The following is a 27,930-nucleotide window of genomic DNA, read 5'->3' on the forward strand; positions in this document are numbered from 1 at the left end:
ATTGTCAGCAAAAATTCTGGTCTGGGTGCTTCCCACTTTCATAAGTTTATGCGAGTGGCTACCAGGGACAAGACCTTTTCTGTCAATATGGAATGTCGTCCCCAAACATGTTTATCTGGTGACCACATTAATGTTAAGTGCCAGTTTTAAAGTTACTTTGGCCCGATTTTTAACACTATGATATTCTTTCTTTCTCCTTTTAAGATGGTCTATATAATATATAATTGTGCTGCTTGTTGTGCATTTGTTGACTATGGGGTGAACAACACAATGGAAGTGTTCTAAATAAAATAAATTATTGTCTTAACTGCTTTGGAATGGCGAGTCATATGCTTTGTTAGTAAGTTGTAAGCCATGTTGGAGATCATTGGACATCTTTAAAATAACACCAATGTGTAAAATATCACTCTCATGACTTCTGAAAACAATTTGAAGCTTAAAAAGAAAGTGTGTACCTTTGATAAAAAATCGGTGGGGCTGCTTATGGCAAGATAAAATTGTCTTCTGTGCATAAGAAGAGCACTTTTCTCACCTGGCGTGTGGCCTGCAGGGCATGGACACCAACTGGCCATCAACGTTATAGACCAGAATATTTAAAGGAAAGCTTCTCTTGTACGAACTGGGAAAATAGTACTTTCCATATTTGAATTGAAATCCCCCCCCAAAAAAAGAATGCTCTGTTTTGATGAAACAATACAACATTTGGTTAAGAGAACAAGCCAGAGGTCAAGAACAGAGTGTCCACTATTTGCATAAATGCCACATTTATTTCTTTAACTGAACAATGCCTTAAGTGTACACAAACAGTTGAAGACCCTAATTTCCAACACTCAATAGCTTTAAGACATCAAGAAAACTAGACTCGATTACTTCAGTATTGTTATTTATACAGTGGTACAGGGTGTGCCCACAGCAATCACATATATACAAAGCAAGAGAAATGGTCTCCCAGCATTTGAAGATGATGTCACAGGAAGAACTCATGTGGACAAACTAGAGATAATGGAAGCACAGGCAAAATAAGATTAATAAAAAATAAAAAGTAACCACAACCTTCGTTTTTATATAGTAAGATCTTGATATTGAGTCACAGCTCATGAATGATAGTGATCCTCCCTACAGTTCATTGAACACACAACAGAAAGAAACAGTAAGAGCATATTAGAGAGTTATACATCTTGTGCTGTCACTTTTGCATGTTACCATATGGATAAGCGATCACCTCTTAGTCCCACAGTTCTTAACTAATTGTGTTGCTTTTACTTGTTTCTCTGCTTTCCTGTTGCTCCTTGATAATTTATAAGACTACGGTACTTATACTGGGCTCTGCTATCCCCCTACTGAAGGGCAGTTCAGAGAGCATTTGATATTTTAGGCGAGCTCCTTATTCCCCAATAATTTATTGGAATGGGAAAGAGTTTTATGTGAACAAAATAACACTGGCTTTTACAGTTACTGAAGACCAGTCTCTAACCAATATATAATCTATGGAACGGGATAAGTATGACATAATTTGAAATTATTTTTCTTGTATAACATTATTTTCTCTCACCAGCCTCCACCTTGAGATAATTATGATGATATGGTTGTGTGAAACAGAGCAGAGATGGAAGTCCATCCTGTCAGTATTTTATTCTTCATTTAATAGGTTCCTTTTCTTGCAGGACCTTCCAAAATATGCTTTATTCAGAAATGCTGTTTTTTTACCCCCAAATAAAGGTCCAGATGATACTTGAAATTAAACAATTAATAAAAGGATCATTCAAAAATCTTACATCTCAAATTAAGTAAAATAACAGTAAATCAGTGGAGACTCTTCTCAGATTGTCTGAAGAGTGGTTGATAACTATATCAATGTGGCTTGACATTTTGGCAATGGATAAAGCCATAACCAGCAGAAAATATGCCAAACATAATGATATGCTGGTTTATCTAAATAACACTATGATGGACCATTAGATCTCTGTTCAATATTCCAACCAATCATCCTTTCAGGATATCCATGCTAGTTGGAGACTGGATCATCTCCATTAAGCTACTGTCAATTTGTTGAGTTCACAATTATTATTTTTTGTCATTGCATTTAAGTCCTGATTCAAACCTTGCCTTTGATTTTTAGGGGATTTGGGTCAAGCCTTTGATCCCTAACTCAAGTCAGTCATGTTGTCTGCAGGTTTGCTGGCCTCAGAAACATGGAACTCTTGAGCAAGAGCAGACTGTAGCCCAATTCTGTCGTTCACACTGTCGGGAACATGGTCTTCAGGTTGGCTGACCTAAGCCATGCCCCTTATCAGTCTACCACTCCCCATAAAATGCAGCTCTTCCAAGCTCTACTTCTTCATTCAAAAGGCAAAGTTACATATACTGTACATTTTTGCATTTCTTGATTGTATGGACAAGGAAGGTACTGACACAACTTCTTCATCCATTGCCACTAACATACTGGTAATTAAATCTCTTGACAATTTGATATGGACATAAATGAAGTAAAATATTTTTTAAAGTTGTGTTTTTGTATGAAAGATAAGTGTTGTGATCCTATATATGACTTCCTTGTTCTAGGACAGATTTTCAAAAGGCAAGTCTGAACATCAGCCTCTGAAAGCCTTCATCTACTCAGAGGGAGTCAAGAAAAGAAATTATTTTATATAATTAAGCCTTCAATCCTGTGCATAATTACTTGGGAGTAAGCCCCATTGAACACTGCAAGACTTACTTCCAAGAAACATGTTCAGGGCTGTGCTTGTCCTGTTCTTTTTAAAAATAAGTTCAGATGATTTCTTCAATGTAGCCCAAGGTAGCTGTGAACTTATACCATGATAATCACTTAGGACATTTCAGAGAAATTCATTAGTTGGTTGCTGTGTGACTGCAAATTTCGTTGTTGAAAGGCTTCTACTAGATCAGACACTGATAAGAGAGTAATAATCACCACTGATTACAAACTGAGAATCAGTTATGGATTTTAATTATATAATCTTTAGACTTAGGCTGGGAAGTTAAAATGAACCAAAGTTGCCACCAAGGGTATTTAATTTTGCTGTTTATGCATAAAGGGAATGTAAACCATGGGGATTAACTATGGTACTACATATTGATTTGAGTGCGCTGTAAAATAGGATCCTATATATAAAGAGTTAACAGGAGTTTCTTAAAATCAGATATGAATCGTGCTTAATTGATTGGTGCCAAAAAACTATTATTTGTTTTACTTTGTCTTACCCAAATTTGAAATAAAATTGACTATTTGTCTTACCAGAAATAATTGATTAAGATGCAGGTGTATTTTTGAAGGAGACTTTTAACGTATCACTAGATACAAGAGTGAAATGAGGTCTCTTATAACACACTGTTCCAATCTTATACAAGGGTCCTATCAGTCTTGCTACATAAAGTAATCTATTTCAAACCTACTTTTCTCTTAAAAGAAAATGACAATGGGTATTTCCAGACAATCAGTTTTGAGTATAATAAACATACAGTAGTTTTTCACTTATTCTGGGAAGCCCAGGCATTGTCCCTTGAAGATGCACTTCTGCTGAGCAGATATTGTATTTCTCCCAAGTGTTCCCTAAATACTGTGAGAGTTTTTATTAAGTACCTTGAAAAATGCAATTCTTCTCTCAGATAGTGCAACTGTTACTATTTCAACTGCTGTGTTGGATGTGGTTGTGTGAGTGTCACAGGAACTTACTGAACACTGCCTGCGACAAGAATGGTGATAAAGTGGCCCAACTTGTTCCTCCGATGCCTTGAATAATGGCCGATGGGGAAAGAGTGAAGCAGATCCCCCTCCCACCATTCCTTTCCTGGGGGAAACATGAACTCACCTCCAGCAAAACATCCCTATTAAGATTGAAGGTCAATTTCGGTATTACATGCAGATGCAGTAGCATCCCACTGATAGATTGGGGAGGGGGTGTTGACTGTTTCTTTAAATGAAAAGCAACCTTGGGAGGTTGCTCATGGGAACAAATAATGCTAAGGGAGAGGGCGTTTTATCCCTTCCTTACCAGCTAATCTTCTGCTCAAAATGGGCATCTGGAAGAGGCTGTTTTGAGAAGAAAAAATACAATGGGGAAAAATAGGTACATGCTTCCCCACAAGCTTCACTGCTATTCCTTCACTTCTAATCACAGTCTCCTGAAGCTAGTTTTCATTATATGAAGAACATTGGGGGAAATGTTATACATATCTGCATGTAACATGTAGTTCGGCCCTTAGCTGAACAAAAGAAACATTGGCTAGGTGACTGAAAAGAAGGAGAAGAAACCTGCTAGGCCAGGAATCCCCAAACTGCGGCCCTCCAGATGTTTTGGCCTACAACTCCCATGATCCCTAGCTAAGAGGACCAGTGGTCAGGGATGATGGGAATTGTAGTCCAAAACATCTGGAGGGCTGAAGTTTGGGGATACCTGTGCTAGGCAGCAAGTGCATTATTTGAAAGAAAACCAAGATAGGCTCACAAAAAAGCTGACAGGGCCCTCTCCCATCACTACATTGACTCACTTCCACATCTTTTCTTTTAGCAGAATGAGATGCAGCATAATGTATGTGCGTAGGTGGAAAAAACAACACCACATGATAAACAGAATGTACATTTTTCAGTGAAGTAAATAGAAATAAATACTTTATAAATATAATCTCATACTACTCTTTCTTGCTCTATCAAGTAAAATGTCAATAAGTTATGAATTAGCTGAACACAATCCTATCACTTTTATCTCCTTTGAGTAACATGTTTTATAATGTTCACACTTTTACAGATTCCTTTCTCCTTAAATTGAACAGTTGCTTTAAAAATTAAATCATTTTTTTTTAAAAAAAGACTCTTGCTTTGTTAGTGGTCATATGTCACCTAGGTCACCCAATAAAGAGATGGGCGGAAGATCACATGTGCACAAGGATTCCAGGGTGTACCAGGCTTCTAAAGTTACAACAGAAATGAATTTGGCCAATGAAGCTGTAACTTGAGATGGATCACTCTGTGGCGCAGGCATCTGGCGAGATGAATGACAGAAGAGATCCAAATGTAAAGATGGGGACCCTCAAACAGCACCCATTATTTCACTTGGTTTGATGAGATGGGCGGCCCTTTAGGCTAAATTCTGGTTTGGGCTGTCCTCCGCCTAGACAGTTTGGACCTGTCAGATAAACCAAGGAAGAAGAAAAATGAAAGGATAGGGAAAAGAAATAAGGTAGAGGAATCTTCAGAATCCCAATCCATGTTCAAAGAGACAAAAAACAAACAAACAAACTCAGACTTCTCAGCTGAAACCTTGAACGTTGCTCTTATTCAAGATGGTGTTGTTCAATGTTGGGTCCTCATATTGTGGGACTACAACTCCCATCATCCCTGAGCATTGGCTAAACTCTCTGGGAATGAGGTGACTTGTAGTTCAACAACATCAGGACCCCCAAGATTGAAGAATTCTGGTCAAGAGGGGTTTGGGATTTTAAGCTATTCAGTTACCTTATTGATCCAGCCAGGAGAGGATTAAATGCATACAGCCAATCATGCATATCCTTGTCGTTGCTTGCCTGCAGCAGGATCCCACGATGTTCAGTGCACACTGCGAATGTGTTGGGGGTCTAAAACAGGGGTGTAAAGTTGCATGTGAGACTCAGTTGTAGAGGAGAAGCATACAAAGGGGCATACAGTAGAATGCAATGAATTCATACCGTATATTACTGGCCAAACCAGATGGTCCCAGATCCGATGACTGGAATTGCAGCAGCCCCCGCCCCCAATAGTTTGCAAGACAATTCAACACTTTCTTTCTCTAGATGTGTAAATCACAGTTCCCTTTACAGTTGTAGGTGTCAGGCTCTCTGTCCTCATCCTGGAGGACACGTCCATTCTTCAAAGTGTTCACTGCTATTACTTATATGGTCTACCTGCAGAATCATCCTGCCCAGATGTCCACTCCACTTCAGCTTTAGACTCAGTTCCTATTCATACTTAAAGCACAACTAGACAGGAGAGGGATAGGATCTGAGAGCTCTTACCTCCCACATCCCTCTTCCTCCCTGCAGGTCTTGCTCAGGACTGGAGAAGTCATGAGCATAGCAATGTCATTAAAGGAAAATATATATTTTGATGTTAAAGAAGTGGGGGAGAATCTCAGATCTGGGGACCAAATGTGGTTCCCCAACCCTCTCTATCTGGCCCTCAGGACTCTCCCAGGCCACCCCACCCCACATTTCCTCAGGCTCTAACAAGGTGGGCTGCAATATTGCCTCAAGTTCTTTGGTTGGCTGGAATGTGTTCTTGAACTGTGGGTAATGTCTCTGGCTTGCCCAGGTGTGGAGTGGAAAGATATGTGGGTGTAGGTGCCTCTGACTTTTGTGTGGCTGGAATGTAGAATGTTGTATCTTCATTGCCCTGCTCACTTTTTGCCTTTGGTCCCACTCTGACTCTAAGAAGCAGCACTGCTGTTAAATCATGGCTGAGGATAAAAGGATGTCCCATAAACCATACTTAAGACATCAAATATGTTGTCGGTTCATTGGTTTGTTTCTAGTAGACCAAAGTGTTAGGTTGAAACTAACTGCAATACCTGCAGAATGTGTTTCTAGCTGTCTTGCACCCCCAACAGACGGGATCCAGCAAACTACAGGCCGATCAGCCTACTAAGCGTGACCAGTAAGCTCTATGCAAAGCACCTCCTCACCAAGTTTTCAGACTGGTTAGAGAAGGAAGACATTCTTGCAACCGAACAAGCGGGATTCAGAGCCGGCCGGTCCACGTTGGATCACTGTCTAACGCTACAACATCTTATAGACAAATACAAATCAAGAGAGCAGGCCTCTCTGTACGCCGCCTTCGTAGATTTCAAAGCAGCCTTTGACACTGTGTCCAGAACCAGACTCTGGGACAGACTGCAGGACACATCAATCGACAAACGGCTCCTATTATTAATTCAGGCACTCCACGTAAATACGGCCCTCAGAGTTAGGTGCAGCCACCAAGGGCACCTAACAGATCCCATCAAAACCTACAAGGGCGTCAGACAAGGGTGCCTTCTGGCTACACTACTTTTTAACTTTTACCTTAACAACCTAGTAGCTGCACTAACTGATATAGACTGTCATCCACCAAAGCTCGCAAATCGGCACATCCCGGTCCTTCTATATGCCGATGATGCGGTCATCTTATCCAGAACACCAATCGGTCTTAAAAGGGCACTAAGGAGGCTTGCTATATATTGTGAAACAGAATGCCTCAAAATCAACTACCAAAAAACTAAGGTAATAGCGTTTGGGAAAAAATCAAAGCCCAGAAGCTGGGTACTGCAAGGACACAGATTAGAGCAGGTTTCCGACTACAAATATCTCGGAATGGTAGTACAGGCCACAGGATCCAATAAATTGCACATAAAATCTATTGGAAGCTCAGTGGAAAAAACCGCAAACTGTATCCTCAAATTCTACAGAACTCAAGGGGGCTTCTTCGTTCCGGCGGCCCTTAAGCTATTTAAGGCCAAAACGTTGGCTCAGCTCCTCTATGGAGCCTTTCTAGGCCCGTCCTCCTCCTCCTTCTCTCCCTTGGAGCGTGTACAATCCAAATTCCTCAGAGCCCTCCTCCACGTCCCCAAATGCGTATCCAACGCATGGGTCAGACTCGAAACGGGAACAACGAGAGTGGAGGCGCTAATCTGCCTATCATCAATCTATAAATGGCTGGCTCTAAATCTGAAACCCCACTGATCCTATGTGACCAGTTCCAGTCCGGTTGGCAGCTAAAGGTTCTGAACTCTCTCCAGAATATGGGCCTTGCCCCCCAAGCCCTCCTAAGGATGGATCTAAGGCAAGCTAAAGCAACAGTCAGACAACGACTCATTGACATCGAAAGACAGCAGGACTGCTCAAGATGCCCTGAATACAGAACTGGAGAAATCGAGAGATACATAGCCGCCCCGGCACCTTACCTCTCCTTTCTCCTGTCAAAAAACACAAGAAGGGCTTTTACACTTGCCAGAAGCGCGGCATTGCCCACGCCTGTGCTGGAGGGGCTTTACAAAAAAATCCCATACGCCCAAAGACTCTGCGTATGCCCATTAGGGGAAATAGGAAGCCCTGAGCATCTGTTCTTCAGATGCCCCCTATATGAAGAAGCTCGAAGGGAGATCCTGGACCCCATACTGGTGAGCTTAGCAAGCCTCCCGGAAAAGCAATTATACAACCTGCTCTTGCTAGGCAAAGACCTGAAATCAACCAGGGCGGCCGCCAGATTCTGTGCCCAAATATGCAGACACAGACTTTCTTCCCAGCCCGTCTGATTTTTTCCTCAATGGCACCCCGAGCGAGCTAGGCTCAGCTTTCTGCAGCCACTATTTTAAGGGTTTAACTTTTAGCACTGTTATATAATTAATAATTTTCTTTTAAATCTTGTTCAAAGCAACTTTTATACGTTATGCTCCCAGAAACTGTTTTTCAAAGGGATCCGTTTTATTTTTATTTTATTTTTATTTTATTTTACTTCTAAGAGCTGGCCCTCGACCGTAATAATAAATAAATAAATGTCTTGCACCCCTGCACATTCAAGGGAGGAGACTCTGATATCATCAGGTGCAATTGCTCTCAACAGACAGGCTAGATGTAGCTTGTACAGAAACAGGTCTGGTTATGCCAATTAAGATTCTCTGGCTCTGTTGTCATTCCTTTCTCTGTACTTCACACTCTTCCTGGATTTTAGCCATTGCCATGGCCTCTTCTTTCCCTTACAGCTCAGTCTCCAATAAATTACCCAGACGCACTAGCTGTGGATTCTCTGATTTTGCCCAACCTATGAAGTTGTCCTTACTTTCAGCATCGCCTGCTGGTCTTCACTGTATTCCACCTGAGCTGATGAGAGATTGAGGACTGCTCTCTCCACAGAGTCCTTGTCGGTGTTGTAGATGTAGACATAGGGGCGTCTCACAACCACATAGCGCTTCACCCACCCATTTGTGTGGGGCTCCAGAAAGTGCAGGTAGCCTTTCCTGGAGACAATAGGGCTGCAGAGGAGACAAATTGGCACCATGCTTTGTATCTGCATAAAAACTGCACCACACACATTGATTTCTAAAGATTTCTTAGTACCATCAGAATTGTGCCTTTGTTCCTCCCTCTGCCCCATAAGTTATACACTTGTGGATGCTCTTGACTTGTTTGCTTCATTTCTCTATTTCTGCATGGTGATCCCTATCATGTGGGGAGGTGCACATGTTAAGTTAAGTGAGATGGCACATGTGATGCCATTACTGGACTGTGCAATTCCTTGGTTCAAAATATAACATGAGTCACTGACATTGCTCATGCTCCATATGATGTGGAATGTTACACCCCTGAGTTACATTCTAGTTTGGATGTTAATCTGAGCAAAGGAAGAACTCCTCCATTCCACAACCTGCCCTACCAATGGCTGCTGCTGCTGTTTGGGCAGCAGCAAGGCAAGGTGAGGGAGATAATAATAATAATAATAATAATAATAATAATTTTATTATTTATACCCTGCCGATCTGGCTGGGTTTCCCCAGCCACTCTGGGCGGCTCCCAACAAAACACTAAAGACAGGTTAAAACTTCAAACATTAAAAACTTCCCTAAACAGGGCTGCCTTCCGATGTCTTCTAAAAGTCAGATAGTTGTTTTGTATTTCCTCCCCTTTCCCTCCAGGCCACCTGGTTCATTGGCACCGTCATATTTCAGGTGACAGGAAGGGAGGAAGGGAGGAGGGAAATAAAAGGAGAAAGACACCCCACCCTCTCCAAGCCACCCCTGCCAGAAGGTAAAGGTAAAGGTAAAGGGACCCCTGACCTTTAGGTCCAGTAGTGACCGACTCTGGGGTTGCGACGCTCATCTTGCATTATTGGCCGAGGGAGCCGGCATACAGCTTCCAGGTCATGTGGCCAGCATGACTAAGCCGCTTCTGGTGAACCAGAGCAGCACACGGAAATGCTGTTTACCATCCCGCTGTAGCAGTACCTATTTATCTACTTGCACTTTGACGTGCTTTCGAACTGCTAGGTTGGCAAGAGCAGGGACCGAGCAACGGGAGCTCACCCCATCATGGGGATTTGAACCGCCAACCTTCTGATCAGCAAGCCCTAGGCTCTGTGGTTTAGACCACAGCGCCACCTGCGTCCCTCTATAAAAAGATATTAGGGAGCTCATAAGGAGAGAGTGGACACTGTCGCTCCCAAAGAAGCAATGGGGTCCAATTTTAGTTCATAACAAAACAAGCTATTTTCTGATCTATTGGAGGAATTGATTTGCTTGCAGGGTCTTGCCCAGAACTCATTTTCATTTCTTAGAAATAGCTCTGCTAAATTCAAAAGGAATGCACTCCTGTTAATTATTGCATTCTTCACCGTGCAATTGCTTGCCAAGGGAAGAGGCACAGAGGAAAAGAAATGTACCATGTACTTAGGTCAATGAGCCCTTCAGTTTAGACAAGAATAAGATCCTTTCCACAAAGCCTATAACTTGTACCTGACCCGGATCTCTTGAATATCAGGGACCAAAAGGCGCTGGGTCTCCTTTTCATCTTCAGGCCCACAGGTGGGGGATTTCTTTTGTTCTCCTTCAACTGTGGGCTCAAATTCAGGGCTTTCTGCCCTTGAAGATAGCTGCAGAGTTCTGCAAAGGAAAGGCAGGTAGGTATGTAATTCCAACTCAATTTTGGCCTCCTTAAAAAAAAAAAGTTGACACAGCCTCTGAAACTGTGCTCATAAATGTGTCTGTAAACTGATCTGAAATTCTTAGCTTTTAATGCTGGACTTTATGGAACTGGCAGAATTGACAGGAAGACTCTGAGATCAAGCAGATGAAAGAATGGAGGAAGATTGGAGAAAATTCAAATTATATTTAGGGAATTATTTTTGAGAATTGAAAGTGAACATCTAGGGAAACACAGAAGTTAAGGCATTAGGGAGAAAAGAGGAGATTATAAAGCAGGAAATTGAGATACAAATAAAAGGCTGAGATTAAGATGAATTAAGAAAAATATGGGATGATGAAAATTAAAAGTAATGAAATAGAAACTGTTACAGATGAATTTAAAATGAAAATCAGATAGAGGGGAGTTGGGGAAGCAAAAGGGACAATGATTTAAAAAGATGATACAAGATGATGTATGTGTTTATTGCTTGTATTGTTGTGTTTTGTTTTGTTTTTGGTTTTTTGATGTTTTCGATGTTTTGTTGTGCTAATTTGTTATGTTTTCATGTTATACAAAATTTTAATAAAAAATATTATATATAAAAAAGAAATTCTTAGCTTTGCCATCTTCCTCACCTGGCATCTGTGCCACTGTACCGTCCTTCAACCAATGATGGGCAGGTGGAGGAGGGGGTCAAGGTGGAGCCACCAAGGGCTGGCATGGAAGGGTCTCTTAGCAGAGTCACTGACATTTCAGATAGCTGTACATAAAAAGAATTAATCACTGGAGCTGCTTGCTTTACCACAGGCCTCTCTAAACTAAGAAGTACAAGGTGAGGATGAGTATCCAAGTCAATTTCTATTAAAAGTTAATGTCTACTATTTTCAGTGGGTCTACTTGACTACTTTTGCATACAGCCCAATGAGCTATTGCGGTACCTATGCCTTTTATTTTCCTAAATATGGCACTGTGGCAAAGGTTTCTAGGTGCATAGGAAGCTGCCTGATACAATTGATCCACCTAGCTCAGTATTGTTTACACTGACTCGCAGTAATTTTCCAGGGTTTCAGACGGGTCTCTTCTAGGCCTACCAAGAGATGCTGGGAGTGGAATATGAGATGTTATACATGCAAAGGATGAACTCTACCAGTGAACTACAGCCCTTCCTCTTCTGTTTGTACGTTCCCAGAGAAGGACATAGTCATGGGGTGTTTTTTTCAACATGCACTTTTATTCCCAACAATTCTGTCCACAGAGGGTCAGCTCTTGACACCTGTCTGTTCCTGAAAGAAAAGTGCCACCTGCCTGACAGCTAATTAGCCACTGTGGGTACAGTTTCATACCACCATTTCTATCAGTATTTACACATCTTTGTTGAGTGACAGGGCACCCCACAAAAGCACAGAGTTTCTCTTACCTTGCTCTCACTTGCGCTGACACAGACATGGCTGTGGGTGTATTCTCTGTTGAATGTGTGTGTAAGGAGGCGCAAGCACTGTAGAAAAGATGTTTCAGTGGGGGGGGGGAGAGAGAGAGAGAGATTAAGAGATACAGGTTGTAAAAAGAGGCTTGGCCCTGACCAGGACAGAATTAACTATTATACTAAGCAATGCTGTAGAGCAGGAATAGTAAACCCTTTTTCCAGTCTGAGGACCACATTGATGGTCTACCACATCTCCAAGAGTGCATGTCAGCAATGGGCAGGGCCACTGTGTAGTATATACATGAGCATGCGCGCACACACACACACGCTATATATACAGCACACATACAGAGCACACACAACAGTCGACACACATATGGACCACACATGCACCCTCATCACATATACTGCACACACAAAATCCACATCTTAAACAGAGCTGGGTATCACAGTGCCACCTTGCAACTAGTTTGATATAGATGATGTGTGGGGATATTGTTATTATATAATTTAGTCATAAGGTGACACTGGATCTAGTTGGATCTGGGTGGAGACAGGAATTTCCTGTTGCTGTTTTGTTTCTGCCAGAGGGAGACCTTAAAGCCCTTGCCTAGCTTTGCAACTGGCATGTCCTCTAAGCCTCCCACGGCAGACAATATCGTTCATGTGAAAAATCGAAACCAGCACAGAGAAATTTACGGCAAGACCACAATCTCCTCTGCTCAGAAATCTCATTTTCACTCCCTCCCTCAGCTCCTGCTCACACTCAGGGAAGACCATCTGTTTCATAAACAAAAGGCAATGCTGAGACTTGCAACCGTTATCCAGCAGTTTGGGCACCATGAGAATGCAGGTTCTAGTGATGCCATTCCCATCCCACACCAAAGACAAAGATGTAACTGGCATGGTGTTGCTCCAGAATAACATATACCTTGACGGCAAGTTCTTTCTGCCTCTCACTGGGGGTGTCCAGTGGCAAATTCCTCCCCTCTGGGGTACCATCTGCTGAGATTGGAGAGGAGACACAAGATGTACTGCGGGAATCTGAGTCTTCACAGGAGCTTGAGGAAAGGGAATCGAGACCCAAGCGCTGGGTTGTCTCTAGTTTCTCACGCAGAAGCAGGTAATGCCTTGTTTTCTCAACCTGTGGAAATAAACCTCTGGCTAAGTAAGGTCACAGACATCTACAGAGAGTCATCTCACACAGAGGTCAATCCATACACCTCATGTCTTCCCACGCTTCCCGCCAGCACGGACATAGATAAGGACCGCTGGGCTTAAGTCTTACTTCTTGCAGGAGGCTCAGTTTCTCCAGTTCCCACTGATGATCCAAGATGAGACTGTCGCTACGGGGCCGCCAGCCTGCCAGGTTCTCCTCGCCTCGCACATATGCCACAGATGTGTCAAGCACACGCCTTCGTCTTCTTTGCATGCCTGCAAAGGACAAAGTTTCAGGTTGCATTCAGCATTGCTCATGCCCAGTCTGCAAAGCATGTTTTAGGCATGCTCCAGTCATGCTTTTGCTGGATTGGGCTTAGGGTTCTCTTTTCAGGGCAGCTGCGGGCAGTGTTTCTTTTAAAGCAGATTTCCCAACTGCACATATTCCCCATCAAGACACTCCACAATTAAAAAAGAAGAGAGAAATGAACACAAAGCATACTGTACTAGTGGTAAAGCGGTTTCTACATAGGAGTCCATAGTTCTTATCTACTATATAATAACTAACAGAACAAATGCCTTTGCACAGATTTAAATCCTCATTGGGTTGGCAAGGTCATTTTGACCAAGCCGTGCCCATCTGCCCTCATCAGGTAAAGATGCAACTTTGCAGGGGCTAATGATCAGTTGATTGTCTCTCCTTGCAAAGCGTTGTCACCTGATGTTGTCATTGGTGGGACAGCCCAACCTACCTGTTAAAAATGGACTGTGATGGGTGGGGAAGGTAAGGGTCCAGTCCATTGGCTAGATCTGCACCCCTGTTTTAGGGGATCATATTGTTTAGGCATGCAGCCTTCCCCTCCCCCTCTGCCCCAAATCCTCAAAATGCAACCAGAGGAATGGTGCATTATTAGTTCAACACTTAGTTTTCACAACACTTGCCCAAAAAGCATGATGTTTGGGCAGTTTTCAAGTTACGTTGCACTGACATTGCGGACAGATATGTTTCTGTGGATGTTTACGATTCAAGTGTTAAGATGCAAAGAGCCACTCATATTCATTCAAGTAAAATAAGTAAGTCTTATGGCAACAGTAAAATTGACTCTCCTAATGTTACATTCTTTTCCTCTTAGCACAACCCCAGCATCCCCTATGGGCCTGTCATGATGACAATGCTAATTAGGACCACCAGGAAGTGGAGCCAAAGCCAAAGAGAAGTTTCTCACCTGGACTGCCAGTATCAGCCACCCGACAAAGGCTGAGTTCATATACCCCAGTTACACGGTTACTGCAAGGAAAAAGAGTGAAACATCAGAGCATGGTGTTGAAATGAATGACCTTCATGTGCCTGTGGCACATTAAATGTAATGGCCAAGGTAATACCAATTTTTAAAAAGGAATCCAGAGAGGATCCTGGAAATTACCGTCTAGTTAGCTTTACATCTGTCCTAAGAAAACTGGTAGAAAGTACAGTATTGTTAAAGAAGGAATAACCATATAAATATGAGAGAACAAGCTTTGTTGAAGCATAACCAGCATGGCTTCTGCAATGTTAAGCCCCGCCACACTAGCAAAGGAAAGTACTTCTTTACACATCACAGTGTTAAATAGTTAAATCATGGCATTACCTCCCACAAGAGGCAGTGATGGTCACCAACTTGGACAGAATTAAAAGAGGATTAGACAAATTCATGGAGGATAAACCTATCAATGGCTACCAGCCATGATGGCTATTGCCTCCATGGTTGTGCAGGCAGTATACTTCAAAATACTAGTTGCTGGGAGACTGCTGTTGTGCTTTAGTCCTGCCTGTGGTCATTCCATGAGCATCTAGTAGGTCGCTGTGAGAACAGGATGCTGGACTAGATGGGTCACTGACCTGACCTAGCAGGACTATTCTTATGTTCTTAACTTATAAACATTAGTTGGTAACCCCTATGTATATATCTAGACTTATATGCATTATTTCCAATAAATCAAAAGTTTTTCTTCTTTGAGGTATGCTCTTATTCTGCCAGCAGAACGGGAAATGAGACTTCTTTACCTCTCTGAGGCTCGAAGGCTCCCACTTCCAAAAAGATTGCGGATGGATCGAGAAGCAGGGAGTTTGGCGTCTCTGGAGTAGAAGACCATGCAGAAATCTTTGGTGATCACAGCTGGTTGGGTGCAGTTCTCCATCTAAAATAGGAGGATACTTGCTAGGTTTTTTTGGTACACAATGAAAGGCTCTCAGATGGTGTGAGTTTGCCTTCAAGAGCAAAATGATGTTCTGCAGCAGGTTTCCCAATGATGTCATGCATGTATCCTTAATAATCCATAGATGTTTATATCATTGCTATTTGGAGCAACTCTCATAAACTACAGTCTTATATACACTTTCTTGTACACACAGCTACAAGGAATCCTTGCTTGCTTTAGAAACCTGGCACCTAACAGAGTACAAGTATCTCTTTATCCCCATCTTTAGTTAAAAACAACAATATTTCTTATGCATATCAGTTAGTTATACTGCAGGCAGCAGCGTTTCACTGGTGTCACTCACTGCCTGCCTACCCTCACTATTTACTCTGCTCCAATAGCAAATGCCTAGGTAGGTATCATATATCATAGAGCTATCATCCAGCATGGGCCAGTGTTATAATTTGGATTTGTTAATTTATAACAGCATTCATTCTTTTTAGAATTTCAAGGCACTCTACATTCAATTACATCAAGCATAAAAGACAACAATAAAATCTTTGTTTTATTGCACTTCTTATGCCAGAAATGTAAGGTCAAATTACACATGATGGTGTTAGAAATGAAACAAAATTCCCAATAAAAAATAAAAAGCAGTCAATGAAGTCTGCAAGCCTTAGCAGAAGACAGCCAGGTACAACCAAGAGGTACATAACCCTTTCCCTGCAGGCTCCCTCTAAAAAATATATGTGTCTTTCATCAGGGCTTTTCTCAGCTGGAACTCACTGGAACTCAGTTCTGGCACCTCATAGGTGGGCACCATTGCCATTCTAAGACAACGAGGGAGGTGTTCATAGTGAGTTCCAGCACCTCTTTTTTCTAGAAAAAGAGCACTCTCTTTCATTGACTGAAAATCAGCTGGCAGGGGGAGATATTTAAAGAAGAAAAATGGCCCAGTGAAGTTTTAAGGGCCTCCTCCACACCACCCACTGCAGCTGCATTTCATGTCACTTGCCACAAAAGCAATTGTGGGAAATCATATATCATTTTATCATTACATTTAGAGCTGTACTATATTTTAAAACAAGCATCCACTTGCAAAAAGATTTCCGCTGGCAGCAGGGTGGAAAACTCCTGCAAAAAGTAGAACAAGACTCTGAGGAGCTGCTTTCCCTACAAGTGTTATTAAAATAAGACAAGTTTTGGAAACAACAAGCGGGCAGTGACATTTGTGCTCTGCTAGGAAGGATGCTCACTGCATACTAAAAATGGTCCCTCAGGCTCTCTCCCCAGTTAGTCACTGGCAGTCCTTTCTATTCTCTTGACAAGCAGTGGCTTTGGTGGCTTCATTTGTTGATGAGCTAACTTCAGTTTAAGAGTCTACCCTGCTTCCCAAATACTGCTGCTTTTAGTAATCATTTCAGGCACAATACATTATGAATGCTTTTGTCCAACTTTCCTGTTTAGGGAAAGACTTTCATAAACAGATGGTGACAATGCCCATCATTTATAGTTATCCAAAAGTAAGAAAGTCTTGTGGTCTAGTGGATAGAGCAGGAATGGCCAGGTGTTGCTTGACTACTACTCCCATCGTTCCTGACCAATGGCCAAGCTGATGGGAGTTGTAGTCCTGCAACATCTGGAGGGCACCACACTGGCTGCCCCACAGATTGACTTGGATGTGGGAGATCCGAGTCTGAATGCTTGTTAAGCCATGAAGCTCATTGGATGATTTTGAGCAAGTCTCTGTAGGTCCATTCAGTCACTCTTCTATATGTACCTTAAATACATGGAGGGGAGGACTGCTGCACATGCTGCCCTTGCTCCTGATGTTGTCCCACCTCTATACATTAGTCTGAAAGAGGGATCTATGTAGCTGTAACTGCATGCATGTAGGCATTCTACATGACCTGGAACCCTGCTCAATCAAATTGCATGGTGCACCTACTCATGGATAGGAGGTGTGCACCTAGGGTTGCCAGACTCAATAAGGACAGGACTTCTGTGCCTTTTATTGCCCTGCTCTCTTTTGAGTCTGGAAACCTTAAAGAGAAACCAGTAGACCCTTTGTTTAATTTCCAATCAAAGGGTCTGCTGGTTTCTCTTTAAGGTTTCCAGACTCAAAAGAGAGCAGGGCAATTAAAGGCACAGAAGTCCTGTCCTCTATTGAGTCTGGCAACCCTATGCGCACCCCATTAAGAACTTCCCACTAATACATGGGGGCAATTCATTAAGACATTCCAGCTCCCCAAAACAAACCACACAGCAACAACATCTGAATGGACTTTATCACTCAGGGTAAAATGCTGGGCTGGGGCTGATGTGAACTGTGATCCAAAACATCTGGAGAGTACCAGGTTAGCAAATGCTGGCGTAAGGGCTTCTTGTATTGCTATGTTAGCCTAGTGTCTTCCAAAACCCCATATTAGTTTGAGAATCACAAGGAATTATGAGACTGCTTAAGACAGGGAGGACTGGAGTAAATCAAGGTGGAAGCCCCTTTCTAAAACTCAGCTCTGTGTGGTCTATTTATAGGAAATGCTAGGAAGACACTGCTGGGTCTTGCCTCGATGTACGCCGAGAGGGTCATGTAGATTTTCTCTCTGTATGGGGTGACACGATTCAGCAGCAAAGAGTTGTGCATGGAGCTATCCCATGCCGCTTCAAACTGGTAAAACGTCCTGCAAAGAGACAGCAAGATGGTTGGTTAAAAATAAACACTACCATCAACCACCAAACTGTGAGAATTGCATCAGCAGCAGTACGCAAACATGCACACACAGAGAGACATATTTGTGCTGAATGGATGCAGCCATCCTGGAGTGCTGTGGCTCAAAAACACCCCCTCATTATGAACAGCAATAGTGAAGGCATCTGTGGGAATCCTCAAGGGAAACTTCTGTGCTGTGAATTCACGGTTGTTGTTTTTAATATTGCATATGAGCAGAGGTGATTTGGGGTATGTTTTAAGGTTAAAATTTAAGCCATGAGATGATGGGGTGCCAGAAAGACATAGAAAGAGGGACACAGTAATAGAAAGAAAGTTGCATGCAGGTGGCATTCTCTCATCTAGAATTGGCAATAAACAAGTTTCAAGTTGTCTGTGAATATTATGGCTTAGCAGAAAAGTCACCACATGTTTCTGCTTACACTGCCATGGTAAAGCCAAAGATCTGTTCCCTACTTATCTTGGGGTGTAATTTAAACATGCCCTCTGAGAGTGAATGTGGGCAAGAGGAAAGGAAGCAAGAGTCAGGGGGAAAGATGAGGAAAGCAATACGAAAACAGAGAGCTTCTCTTGATCCCTGAAACAATTGGGTATTTTCAGATTTTGTCTAAAGCACTCCAGGGCCATATCTCTTCAGTCAAACATAGCACACAGACAATCTATCTTCCTTCCACAGGAAGGAGGTACTAATTTTCAGCAAGCATGTTCAGAAAAGAAAAGAGTGAGGATGCTCAGTGCTGCAGTCAGTTCCATCTCTCCAGAAGCATTTGGAATTGCAGACCTTAAAAGTTTGATATGTTCATAAAAGTGCTTCCAGTGAATTCTCTTTGAAATTCATTTCCCACATACAGCTACAGTCACCAAAGCTCCAGAAGAAAACTGACTATTCCACCAATCTCTGATTTACAGGGAGTATTGGGACTCTGAATGATAGGGAGATAATAATTATCTCCAGACCTATCTTACCCTAGCATTTTCCTGTTTGGCCACTGATATCTCAGAACTACTACTTGCTTTGTAAAATCAGGTACATAAGGTACCTGAGTTTAGCCCTTTTTTGTATGGGGAAAAGTGTGGTCTTTTAGCTGGCCCTATTAAAAAAACACCCAAATTGTCTTTTGAGAACAATAACTGAGATAGTCTACCAGTACTGTGACATACTATCCCACTGAGGAAGCCAGAGTTTCCAGAAAGATCACCACACATGAAATAGAGGTTCAGTTCTTTGCATAACGGAAGCACCAACGCAGATGTAAGCTCTGATGACATGCAGCAGCAAAGGGGCTTCTCATGCCTGAGGGCTGAATGTGGCCCTCCCAAGCCTCTCCCTCAGATTCTCAGGATTCTCCCCAGGCCGCACACCCTCTTCTAGTATCTTTGCCTTGCTGGAATGTTTATTTGAATGATGATAATTCCTCGTTTGCCTGGATGGAGGATGGAGAGATGGTTGTGTGGTGTTTGTGCATAGAACCCTCTGGCTTTTGTAGCCCATTGTAAAAGTCACAACCATGGTTCTGCCCACATCTGCCTTTGGCCCTGCCCGCCACCACTGGAATGCAGCCCCCAGAAGGCTGCTCATGAACAAAAACAGATCTCGTGCTGAAAATGGTTCTCCACCCCGGATATACAGAAACCCAAACGCCACTCTCATCCCCTTTCGGTAGCCTTTCCCATTATGATGGCATTCCTTTGGTGGAAGCTATTTGGCTCAGCATTTTTGTGCCACTAAACGACAGAAACTACATTCAAAAGGGTGACCAAAATATTGGGACTTTAATATGTGTCTGAGCATCCTCATGATTCAAAAACATTTCCACATGGACATTCTACTTTCACAGCTCACCAACACTCATATCAACATAGTCAGAAGTCTCTTTAAAAAAGAAGCCAGGTCTCCTCTTGGGAAGATTGTGCATTATAGTAGGTCCCCCTCTCAGAAATAGTTGTTGACTCTTGTTAAAGAGGATCTGACTATTAGTTGATGATGCACAGTTTCTATCCCATTCTAAACATTGCATCTTGACACTGAGAGTCGCAGCATCTTGCCAAAACCAGAACTGAAAGAGCTGAGACCAAGATCACGGAGACACAAGCCACGGGAGAACAGGTAACTCCAATAGGAAGGAAGGTGAGAACAGAAGGAAAGAAGATAAAGGGGAAAGGAAGAGGAGAAGGGAAGAGGGAACAAGGGAGAGGAGAAAAAGAGAAGAGAAGAAGGGAATAGATCAAGCAAGTGTGTGAGAGTAAAGTGAGGTAGAAATACCTAGTGTCACTTCCCAGTGAAATGCTATAAGTGGAAGGCAACCCAAGACAAACACATGTACACATACACACATACACAAAGAAATCAAAATGTCAGAAAGCATTGTTTATATGGTGCCCTGTGGAAAGCTACCCAGAGAGGCAGCTACATGGGGTAGATGGTGATTTGAACAGAGTGCAGCCATAGATTGTTGTGAATTTGGCAAAGGTGGGCAACAAATGAAAAGCAAAAATACTATTGTCTCTTCACTCCGGGAGCTTCCAGACCAGCTGTTTGTTAAGCATTGATCCTGACACATTTGCACAGAGGCTTTACAACATTGCTTGTTTATTGAGCATTAATCTTGATATGTTTGCATGGAGGTTATACAATATTGCTAGCTAGTGGTTGTTATCCTGCACTTTCCAGGGCAATTTTCTTATCAGACCTTTTCTGGTGAGAAAAGTGACAGGATATTAGCACTAGAAACTGCAGGATAACAACCTCATCTTGTATAAATGAACAGTCAATCTGGAAGTGCCCTCTCTTGGTAGAAGAGCATGGTCACAGAATGAAATTCCGAACATAGTTTTGGATATTCAACACTCTCCTTTCACTTTTTAGTTGAATTTCTAATTATCCGTGTCCATCCAGCTAAGCTCCCTTCCCCTGCATTATAAGTAGGCTTAAGGATCAAGGGTCTCTTTTCAGTGGAGTGTGATTCTTATCAAGATTTTGATTCACAGTGTGAAAAATGGACTAAAATGACTTGAGCAAGGCAAAAGCAGAAAGGGGTTCCAAAGAAAACATGCCAAATACAAATGAATCACTGAAATCACATTGTTAAGCAAATATTGCATGTGGTGGGGGTGGGAAGGTGAGGTTGTGGGTTCTTTTAAAAATAATAAAAAAAAACCACAGAATTCTGCACTGTCAAGAACTTAATGGGAATGCCACTAGTATGACTTTCAAATCTAGAAGTTAGGATGAAGGAACGCTATTTTGTGGGGCTAAGTGCATGGAATTCGGATTATATCACTTCATTCATTGTATTGTGGTATTTGTACTGAGAACCTTGGATGTTCATCCATTGCCCTAGATTCATTCACTCAACAATAAACTTCAATCCTACTCCATAGGTTATGGGCTTGTCTACACTGATACACTAGAAAAGCAGAAGTGTGTGTGTGTGTGTGTGTGTGTGTGTGCGCGCGCGCGCGCACGCTCTTTAATTATTGGATCTCATGTGCCTATCTTTTGACAACAGCAGAAACATATATTACTAATACAATCACTTTTCTAAGCATCTGGTATTCAATTTGGAGAATTTAGAAATATATTATCAAGCAGAAGTTGCATATAAGCAGAAGTTGCGTTTGTTTCAACAGGCAATTTAGCTCACACATAATACATTGCTAGTCAGATGGTAGGGATGAGAATAAAGCTTTAAATTCTGTAATCTAGTCTAGAATTTACACTCAAACTTCCAAGGTAGCAAGTTAGGAAAATGTATTATCAAAAGTTTCTGCAATTGGTCATTTGCAGGTCACATTTTAGAGACGTTATTGAATCAAAGCCAGTCTGAATTATATAAAGCTGTTATGGTGGATCTGGAAAGCTATGAGTATGAACTTGTGCCTCAATCTCTTGAACAGCCTTACTGTAGTGCTACACAAAAACACCTCCGTGTTGAGCCAGCATAAGAATGGTAATAGAAGAGGGAGCATTCCCATTGTTTAACCCATGCTGCCAGCTACTGCTTTAAGCAAGGGTGGTTCACTGCACAGGAGGGTTCTTCTAGCAATAGAGTAAGTTGCTACGTAAGGCAATACAGGACCAGGACAACGTGGGGCATCCTTGCTGGTCCCTGGCAATCCATCCTCCTCAACTGGATTTGGGCCTGAAAGACCAAGGAAATATGAGGGTACATGGAGAGCAAGTCGTAAGCAAGCACAATTTGTGACACTGCACAACATCATCACTGATCACGGAGGCATGCTTGTGAAGACATCAGGCATCACTTCGTATTTCCCAGCTTTGTGAAACTGAAGCCAACATGAGATAACCCTTCGCTCTGGTCTTAAACCAGCAAGGTTTAAGAATCACTGAATTAAAACATACTATACACTGAACTGTGATGAGCAATGGTGCTGCTAAGTTGAAAAAGATAACTTTTCTGGTCCAGATTACAGCATGCCCTGATAAACAATGAGAAAAAGCAAGCAAGGTGTGCCATGCAAAGGTGCTATAGCAAGATATGGAATTCAATATATAGCAATAATAAAATAACAATTGTTGGAAGAAAATCAGCTGGTGTCTCAACTTACATAGAAGTGCTAAAAGTCAATCTGACCTGGGTAAAGTTCCTTCCCAACACCAAATACACACAACTGTCAAGTTCATCCCAAGGAGAACATTACCCAAGCTCACACACAAACCAATAATGGAACACAGTTCCACCATGCTACCTGGAACAAGCAATAGAACACAGTGGGCAAAACAAACAAAACTGCTGAAGAAGGAACTGAGCTCTGGAATATTGTTACTAAGGCTAGGGTTGGGGAGCAATTAAATCCACTTCCCATTTAAAGCTGAACTTATCAAATGAGCTTTCGTGTGCATGCACACTTCTTCAGATACAGCTGAACAAGAAGAAGTGTGAAGAAGTGTGCATGCACACGAAAGCTCATACCAAAATAAAAACTTAGTTGGTCTTTAAGGTGCTACTGAAGGAATTTTTTAATTTAACTTGGATTAAGAATACTGCAAACCCGGAAGTAGGTGTTTTGGTTTGTGAACTTTGCCTTGGAAGCAGAACATGTTCTGCTTCCTGTTGAGTGTAAATTGAGTCCCCCGCTGCTACGGGAAAGCACGCCTTTGTTTAAGAACGCTTTGGTTTAAGAACAGACTTCCAGAACGGATTACGTTCGTAAACCAGGGTACCACTGTATCTCTAGTATAAAATGTCTATTGATTTTGGGGGTTCTTTTCCCATTTGCCTTGTTCTCAGCTACTGAAATTCAATACTGCATCTCTCTGATGATCTTAGAGTTTAAGTTGTTGAAATTATGCAGATATATAATTGGATCTCTCATATCATTACATTTGAATCAATAGCAACTGTGGGAAGGGGGTAGGCATAGTTGAATGGGGCTATCTATGGTACTGAGAATTGGGGTGTTAAGCTTTCCTGCTAGTGCTGTTTGTGCCCCAAGCACCATTTTCATACTGCCCTCAGGCAAACAGCAATTTTAATTAAGAAAATGGTGGTGAGGAAAGGATTTCCATTTTCCCACCTCCCTGATGCCATAGTCCAGATCACACATCTTGTCTCATCTACGGTACTTTGGCCCTCAGGCTGAAGTCACATAGAATTCTTTTCAGAGCTTGAAAAAGGTTTTGTTGCTTATGATATTGTTATAAGTTGGAGGGGGGCAAGACTCCCCTAAAATATCTGGATTTAATATAGGGCTAGAATTTAAGCAAGTGGGGTTGGGGCAGAGCATGAGGTGGGCAATCTGTTTTATGCTGCAGAGAGGGTCAGACACAGTGTTTGGAGTCTATTGGGATCTGAGGATGCAGCAATGGAAAGAATAGGACCCTCTTGGGATGTGAATGCTCTGCACTTTCTTCATGTATGTTCAGGCAAATAACCCGTATATCATAAAGACACTGCAGACTCCGCTGTGCCTCACTGTTCCAAAAGGAAAAACAGACTCTGGTAAATATGAATGGTACCCATGGAATCTCACACAGCTCAGAGATTGGGGTGGCTCATCCCACTCATTTCATTCTTGAATAACAGGATTTTGTTGTGTTTCAGAATCTTGCAAAATCTCTTTATATAGAGGGGACAGTGGCATAAAAAGAAGGTGTGTGCATCCCATAGGAAACATCTCTCAAACTTTCTTAAAATGATGGACTGTTACCAAATTAATCTATCTTTGTATCATCAACATCAGACTGAATAGTTACTGTTAGTTACTGAGGAATCAGAGGACACTTAGCGTAGTCCAGTTTTTTCCATTTACTCCATGAAATTTATTTCTCAGTCAATTTACACTTCCCTGGAATGATAACTTTTGTACCAAACTTTCAGAAATAGAAGCTCAATAAGCATGTGCCTCAACATAACCACAATCCCTAGAGACAGATCAATAAAATATCTACAAATGACTTGCAATCAAGGTAAGCAAGAAAGGCCCCATTTTATTCCTATTCTGCCCATGCTGGACTACTGACTTCTGCAAATCCAAGGCAGCCAAGAACTAAGTCCTGGGCTCTCAATGGAATTCATTCAGAAAAACCAGTAAGCTAAAACAAACCTAGACATCCACAATCCCATTTTCTCAGCATTCTCTTCCTTGCCTCTAAATACAGAGGGAAATCCAAAACACACCTTAAGGGAAGGAGGAAGTCTTCCTAAGTTAAGTACAGTTTTCAGGTTGTATGTAAAGATTGTCCACCTTGGATAATATTCTAAAGGTCAACCATTCCCGCTGGCTTGCATGCAGTGCTAGGCCAAACCATGGTTCAGTGTGAATGCACAAGTGTGCAAGCTTCTGGAGAGGAGGTTGCAGCCACCTTGCTCTTCTTCCAGTCTTGCTGCATCTGTGAGTTACGGTTTGGTTTAGTGTGTCATCCAAACCCAGGCTTCTGGTTTGTTTCCTCCATAACTGCAAACCAAGAACAAACCTTAGTTACAGCTCATGGAGTGTTTCAAGCCATGAGCTAAGGTTTAGACAGCATGCTAAGTCAAACAATTGCTTGGCTCAACAGCAGTGCAGCAGCAGGACCGGAAGAGGAGCACATTTGGGCTAAACCACTGTTTGGCTTAGCATTACATGCAAACCAATCACTGTAAAACTTGCAGACTTGTAATGCTTGAGTTTGTTCAGCTGCGTTTTGCCAAACAGTTTTAACAGAAGCTGTTATCACAAGGCTCCTTCCCACGAAGCCTGCTAAACTAGGTTCTTCCCTCATCTCTCACATGGCAATGGCTCTCCTGCACCCCCCTCCCCTTCTTTTCATCACACCCAGCCCAGCTTCTCATGCAGCCTGCATCAGCACACAGCTATCCAAACTGCCTTCGTGCCAGAGCTGGGAGCAAGGGAAGGGCTTCAGCATGGACCAGGGATGGGGCAGCATAGTTTTGGCAGATGTCAGAAAAAATTACCACAGCAGCAAAACAGAAAGTAAAACCAGCCAAAAAAAGAACATAGATTTACAAGAAATTTCTTCATAAAAAATAGAGCTGTTTTTTAAAAAAAAAAATAAAGGAAGAAAGAAAGAAGAAAAGGAAACTAAACAAGGGGGTAGGGGGGAGAGACCCAAGGAACAAAATGGAACAAAAAGCCCAATGATACAGAAGAGAAGGAGAAAGAAGCTGGTGTATTTGAGTGGGTGGAGGGAAGTTCCAACTGTAGCATTGGTGACCACAATGCTGACTTGGGTAGGGGCACCAGGGAGGAGGTCAAATAAATAAATGGGGAGGGGAACAAATAATACCTAGGCATATCCGAATCAAGAAACTGCCTGCAAAAACACAAACAATCACATGGTTAGTGTGGGTTCAAATGGGTGGTAACAGCAGCAGCAGCAGCAGCAGTAGCAGCAGTTCCATAGTGCAGCTCCTCAAAAGCCCAAGCCCTATAAACAGCGCCTCTCTCTGCCCACTGGCAAGCCACAAAAAGCTGCAGTAGAAAATAGCAAAGCATCCAATATCACAACCATATGAGTGAGTGAGTGTCCGACACTGACACTGAATATTGGGGCCTGAACTGGGGAGAGCTGAGCAAATCCTGGTATAGTCATGAAGTCCAGTGGGTGCATCTCTTTCGGCATGCCTACCCAATTTCACAGTGGTCTTGTGAGCAAAGCCCAAGCATGCCACCTTGAATACAACTGTAGTAAGGAACAGGACTACCCTGTTTGAATCATGTGGTGCCAGCCTCATTTATTGCACTAGGATTTACCCCAAGTTCTTGGAACATAACTGCATCAACCATCACCCAATAAAGTTATTAAGGCCCGAATGAGCCCCTGAAGCCATTCTGTCCATGTTAAGTCATGCTTAACCACATTGGGGGGCAGGGGTTAATGGCATAGCGACAAGGAGTTTCCAAGTTCTTCACTGCATTTATAAGAATGAAGGCAATGGAACCTTCTCTAGTGCCATAGAGGTTTCAGTGGCTGGGGGATAGAGGGAATGAGACCAAAATATATTGTTATTTGGTCTTTGGGAAGGCAGCTAGGTGACACACAATAGCAAAGCAGGGAGCAGAAGCAAAAGATTCACATGATGGGTTAGGTAGGTTCCCACCCTTCTCGCTTCATCAAGACCCAAAGCAAGCCCCCAGAGCCCATGCAGAACTGAAAGGTGGGGACTCTAGAAGATGGTGAATTGTCCATTGTCTTCCTCAGTTGCTCTAGGTTGTCCTCCTCCTGCAAAATCAGCCATCCTGCTAGCAAACTCTGAGGCATCAGCCAACAATTCAGTTATCATCCATGCAGGCAGCTGAGAATAATGCTCTTGTGCCGGGCACAGATACAGAGAGGAAGAACCAAAACATGAATCTTCTGTATATGTGATTCCTATGCCTCCCCAAGCAACCTGACAGGTGGTTCATGACCCAGGATAAACCTTTTTATTGTTTTTGACGCTTTTGAGTTTTAATTGCTTTATTCAAAAAATGAATTTTAATGAGTTATGCTGCTTTGCCAGAGAAATTGATAAATGTTGTAAATGAAGCAACCCAAACATGTCCTAAAGCATATGAATGCTTTGATAGTTGACTTGTTCAAGTATTCTGCAGAGAGCCTGAATAAGAAAGAAGCAGAAAAATCAATTCCCAGCAGTACAGTAGGGGTGGGCAACAGGTGACCTTGTAGATGTTGCTGGACTACAATTCCCAACAGCCCAAGCCAGCCTGGCCAGTGAACAGGGAAAACGGGAGTTGTAATCCAGCAACACTGGAAGGGCCACTAGTCCCCCATCCCTGCAGTAGAGATATCCAATCCTATATGCAGAATTACCTAAATGGACTGCACATCCAGGATGACTCGGTTCTTTTACTGATCAATATCCACCATACAACTACAGAAAATCTTTAATGTCAGCTTTATTCAGTGATCCTAGAGCTTTTGCAGGTGGCTGGCACACTGACAAGCTGGGCACTTAGAAACTAATAGCCAAATGTACTCACAAGATTATCACAGGGGGAGCAGCAACTGTTGAGCAAAACTAGGAATGGTCACTTTGAACTATCATGATAGCAGTTACTTTTGCTGTGAGGTTCTTCCTATTTTGCTTGTGCATGCTGTGTCTGTTGCTAAAGAAACTGCCATTTGGAAATAATTTTCCATAACTGCATCTCCTCCCTCTTAATCCATGGAGCAGGTCTTTAGCAGCTACTGTTTCAAAGAGAAATGTATGCTGGTTGGCCCTTCTTTCATCGATTTTTCTCGGTTGGGTTCACCTAATCAGCCCCTTCACTGGAACCCCTGCACAATGACTTCTGCTTGTGCAACAGGCTCCCCCCCTCCTCCCACATACCC

At 42.4% G+C, this 27,930-nt stretch overlaps 1 protein-coding gene across 12 annotated transcripts in view; it reads right to left on the minus strand.

The window, feature by feature from the left end:
- Positions 1 to 4,596: 4,596 nt before the first annotated feature.
- KIF1A (kinesin family member 1A) overlaps positions 4,597 to 27,930 on the minus strand; it is a 114,544-nt gene continuing 91,210 nt past the window's right edge. For 6 of the 12 annotated variants that reach the window (XM_060274632.2, XM_060274624.2, XM_060274630.2 and 3 more), the window contains 12 exons: positions 25,882 to 25,908; positions 17,970 to 18,084; positions 15,270 to 15,403; positions 14,452 to 14,513; positions 13,356 to 13,501; positions 12,999 to 13,211; positions 12,062 to 12,139; positions 11,280 to 11,404; positions 10,476 to 10,622; positions 8,807 to 8,999; positions 5,474 to 5,592; positions 4,597 to 5,144 (listed from right to left, as the gene is read on the minus strand). In XM_060274632.2, the coding sequence (XP_060130615.1) occupies positions 5,102 to 5,144; positions 5,474 to 5,592; positions 8,807 to 8,999; positions 10,476 to 10,622; positions 11,280 to 11,404; positions 12,062 to 12,139; positions 12,999 to 13,211; positions 13,356 to 13,501; positions 14,452 to 14,513; positions 15,270 to 15,403; positions 17,970 to 18,084; positions 25,882 to 25,908 (1,402 nt within the window). In that variant the 3' untranslated portion in view covers positions 4,597 to 5,101. The remainder of the gene's footprint in view (positions 5,145 to 5,473; positions 5,593 to 8,806; positions 9,000 to 10,475; positions 10,623 to 11,279; positions 11,405 to 12,061; positions 12,140 to 12,998; positions 13,212 to 13,355; positions 13,502 to 14,451; positions 14,514 to 15,269; positions 15,404 to 17,969; positions 18,085 to 25,881; positions 25,909 to 27,930) is intronic. The other 6 variants (XM_060274633.2, XM_060274629.2, XM_060274631.2 and 3 more) reach the window with 1 other exon arrangement.

The sequence above is a fragment of the Zootoca vivipara genome, chromosome 5 (assembly GCF_965207765.1).
Source record: "Zootoca vivipara chromosome 5, rZooViv2.hap1.1, whole genome shotgun sequence".
NCBI lineage: Eukaryota > Metazoa > Chordata > Lepidosauria > Squamata > Lacertidae > Zootoca > Zootoca vivipara.